This window comes from Solanum verrucosum, unplaced genomic scaffold, assembly GCF_900185275.1.
Source record: "Solanum verrucosum unplaced genomic scaffold, falcon-dt-bn FXZP01000049.1, whole genome shotgun sequence".
In the NCBI taxonomy this organism is placed as follows: domain Eukaryota; kingdom Viridiplantae; phylum Streptophyta; class Magnoliopsida; order Solanales; family Solanaceae; genus Solanum; species Solanum verrucosum.
The window spans coordinates 9,913,391-9,916,957 of record NW_026020221.1 but is presented as its reverse complement, the minus strand read 5'-3'; the positions used below and the strand labels follow the sequence as shown (position 1 = coordinate 9,916,957).

General features: G+C 31.2%; 1 protein-coding gene across 1 annotated transcript; it reads right to left on the bottom strand.

Annotated features, from left to right (window-relative positions):
* Nucleotides 1-1,901: 1,901 nt before the first annotated feature.
* Nucleotides 1,902-3,203, bottom strand: LOC125831514 (uncharacterized). The gene has a single exon (XM_049510690.1). It carries the CDS (start codon nucleotides 3,201-3,203, stop codon nucleotides 1,902-1,904), a length of 1,302 nt encoding a protein of 433 aa, XP_049366647.1.
* Nucleotides 3,204-3,567: the final 364 nt, after the last annotated feature.

Below are 3,567 nucleotides of genomic sequence, written 5' to 3'. Positions count from 1 at the left end.
CCCGCTAACACACGATTATTCGATAATTAACTATTTGGCTAATTGATTCTAAAATAAAAGCAAACTTTGTTTTTAAGAAACAACAATTTAAGACTTGAAATTATTTTTTTTAAAAGGGAAAGGGGGATAGAATAAGAATATTATTTAAATACTAGATATTATAAAGTCAAATAAAATATGCTTATTTGTTTTTAAAGATATGGTTGGTTCATCTTTTGGGGAGTTGAATTAAGGAACCTGAAAATTAATTTTGCAAGTAAACAATTGAACAAATATGAAAAATGAATAAAATAAAGAGAGATAAGGCGTTGGGTATTGTCGCTGGAATTTGGTATTGCTGTTGCTAATATGTATTGTTATAATGGGCTAGGTTGAGTTAATGAAAGAAGTGGACATGGAATGAGCTCAAAATTTCTCTCAATAAAGGTTTAAGAGTTGAGTAAAAAAATGGCTTGTATTGAATTTAAGACTTGGCCACACGGATTGTGATTATAGCCATTGGAAATTACAAACGTAGCCAATTTGAATTTATTTGCAAATTCGACTAGTAATTAAATAAGATGAATTAATATAATTAAACTAACGAGCTTCTTAATCTTAATGAAATAAAATAATTAACTTAATTATAAACTAATTAACTCAAAAATATAAACTACTATTTATTAATTAAACTGATTAACTAAATATTTAAATAAAACAAAAAAAATAAAATTGAGACGAGTTTCGAACATTCACAAAATGTACTAATTATATAAAACACATATATTATTCAAAAAATTAAAAAAATGACAACTATTTAAAATAACCTGCTAACTATTTTTGAAATTTTATATAACTAATTATTTTAAATCGTTTAAAAATTAAAAAAGTTCGATGATTAATCTATATTATAAAAGTTCTAAATTGGGTATCAACATACCAAATTATGAATTTGAGCAAATGAGTAGATAACTAAGACGTTAAAGAAATCGTACGACTTTACGTAATCGAATTCGGGCGAGTAGAACTCCCGAAACCGATCTTAGCATGAACGAGTATTTTCTGAGTGTCATGAGTTGAATGTGTGTTATGAAATGGGGTTTCAAACTCTTAATTTAACTCTATGTTTCCGTGCAAGCCGATAGGGCGGGATTATTCCCGCCAGTGGCGGACCCAGGATTTTCCTTTAGGGGGTTCAAAAAATAAAAGTATAAACGTGTAAATAAGCCAACAAAATAAAATTTCAAGGAAGTAGTATTATATAGTTTATAGGTACAAAAAGTTAGTTTCGTTACAAGATATCTGAAACTAACATGAGTGATTACAGTGAAACAAAAAGTTAGCACTTTACAATATGTCAATCTAGAACTAGGATGCTAAGTAGAGCAAAAAATGGAGCTAACTAGAACAAAAAAAATAGCACTTCATAATGTCTCACTCTAGGACTAGAGTGCTAACTACAAACTTCAAAAAGAAGTCACTGCTAATACTTCTCAAGCACGTTTACAATACTATTCGACGAGGTTTCATTGCTTGAAAAGACAAAATAATATCATCCGTTGAAACATCCTTAAACACATCCTTCTTCATAAAAGGAACCATGCAACCGCTCAAGAAGTCATCATTCCTTCTTCTTCGCAACTCATTCTTAATAAATTTCATTCCCGAAAAAGCTCTTTCAACGGATGCAGTGGCAACTGGCAGAAGCAAAACGAATTTCACCAAATGAAATACAAGAGGATAACATGAATGTTTTTTTGTCTGAACCAATCTTTTTGAAAGATCACAAAGCCCATGTAAATCAGAGAACCTTTTATCGCTATCACGAACATCAATAATGTAATTTGCTAGTTGATTCTCAAGTTCACACATGCTAAGTTCATCAAAGTCATCAGGATATAATGTAATTTGCTAGTTGATTCTCAAGTGCACACATCAATAATGTAATTTGCTAGGTGATTCTCAAGTGCACACATGCTAAGTTCATCAAAGTCATCAGGATATAATTCAGTCATTCTCATTATTTTCTGGATATCAAAACTTGAAAATGAGTCTATCGAATTCAAACAAGCAACTCCATAAAGCAACTTGGTTGTCACCTCATCAAAACAATCATTGAGTTCTTGCAATTGCCAATCAATTATTTTACAAAATAGTTCAACACGGTAATGATGAAAAACAGTATAATCAACAGATTTACGCCGTGATCTTCCAGAATCAACATACGGCTCATCAAAATTAGGCACCACAATATTATACTTAATACAAAATGCAGAAACCTCAACAACAAATAAATCCCATTTTTCATTTTCCCTCAACTCTTGTAGCCTTCTCTTGGCCACTTTAACAAGTAACATGGCATTTACAATGTCTTGCTCCTTATTTTGTAAACATGTACTAAGATTATTAGTAATACCTAAAACTTCTTTCATCAAATGCAACATGAATGCAACCTCACAAGTTTGAGCAATTCTGATATATCCTGTTGCCCTAGATCTTTCATCCATAAAATGAGCAGTTTCAACAATATTATCAAGAATGTCCATAATTGTACCAAACTTGAGAATAAAACAATTAAAAGATTTGAAGTGAGATCCCCAACGAGTATCGCAAACTCTAGAAATACAAACTTCTTGATGCAAGCCTCTACCCGTTTTAAGCTCACCCATATAAAAAGCTTCTTGATTTTTTTTTTGATATTCTCGATAATCATCCATACGTTTATAAGAAGCCGCCAAAATATTAAAAATATTTGAAACCAAATGAACAAGTTCTCCAACTTGAAGACATCTTTTAGAAACACCAACAAAAGTTAATTGAAGTTGATGAGCAAAATAATGTATAGAATAAACCGATCTACTTTCTTTCTTAATCAACATCTTAAGGCCATTGATATCACCTTGCATATTACTTGCTCCATCATAGCATTGTCCACACACATAAGATAGACTGAAGGAATGTTGAGAAAATAAATTGACAATTGCTTCTTTTAGAGATAAAACACTAGTATTTTTAACATGAACAATGTCAAGAAGTCTCTCCATCACAAATCCTCTTCTATCAACATATCGTAAAACAACAGTCATTTGCTCATTGCATGAAACATCAAACGATTCATCCACCAATAAGGAAAAATAATCACCATTTAGTTCCTTTATGATGCCCTTAATTGTTTCAATCTTACAAGCAATTACAATATCTTTTTGAATCTTTGGGCAAGTCATTTGGTCATTTTGAGGAGCATTTTTCAATACAAACTTACGAACTTTATCGCACTTTTGAGCATAACATGAAAGAATCTTAATAAAATTACCTCTGTTAAGTGATAATTTAGATTCATCATGACCTCAAAATGTCAAGCCTTGTTTCACAAGAAGTCTTACTATATCAATTGAAGCTGCTAAGCAGATCTAATACCCATATTTATCTTGATTAAATTGTTTCTCAAATGAAGCATGTATGGATTGTTGTTGTCGCATTAGATCTTCACATTTTCTTTTTGACTGACTGTGAATGCTAGTATGCCACCAACGTGTGTTTGCAAACTAGCCTTATTATGCCAACTTCTGAACCCCACACTCGAAAATG

Coding starts and splice junctions, on each gene's coding strand:
- LOC125831514 (XM_049510690.1), bottom strand. CDS start 3,203: ATGACTTGCCCAAAGATTCAAAAAGATATTGTAATTGCTTGTAAGATT.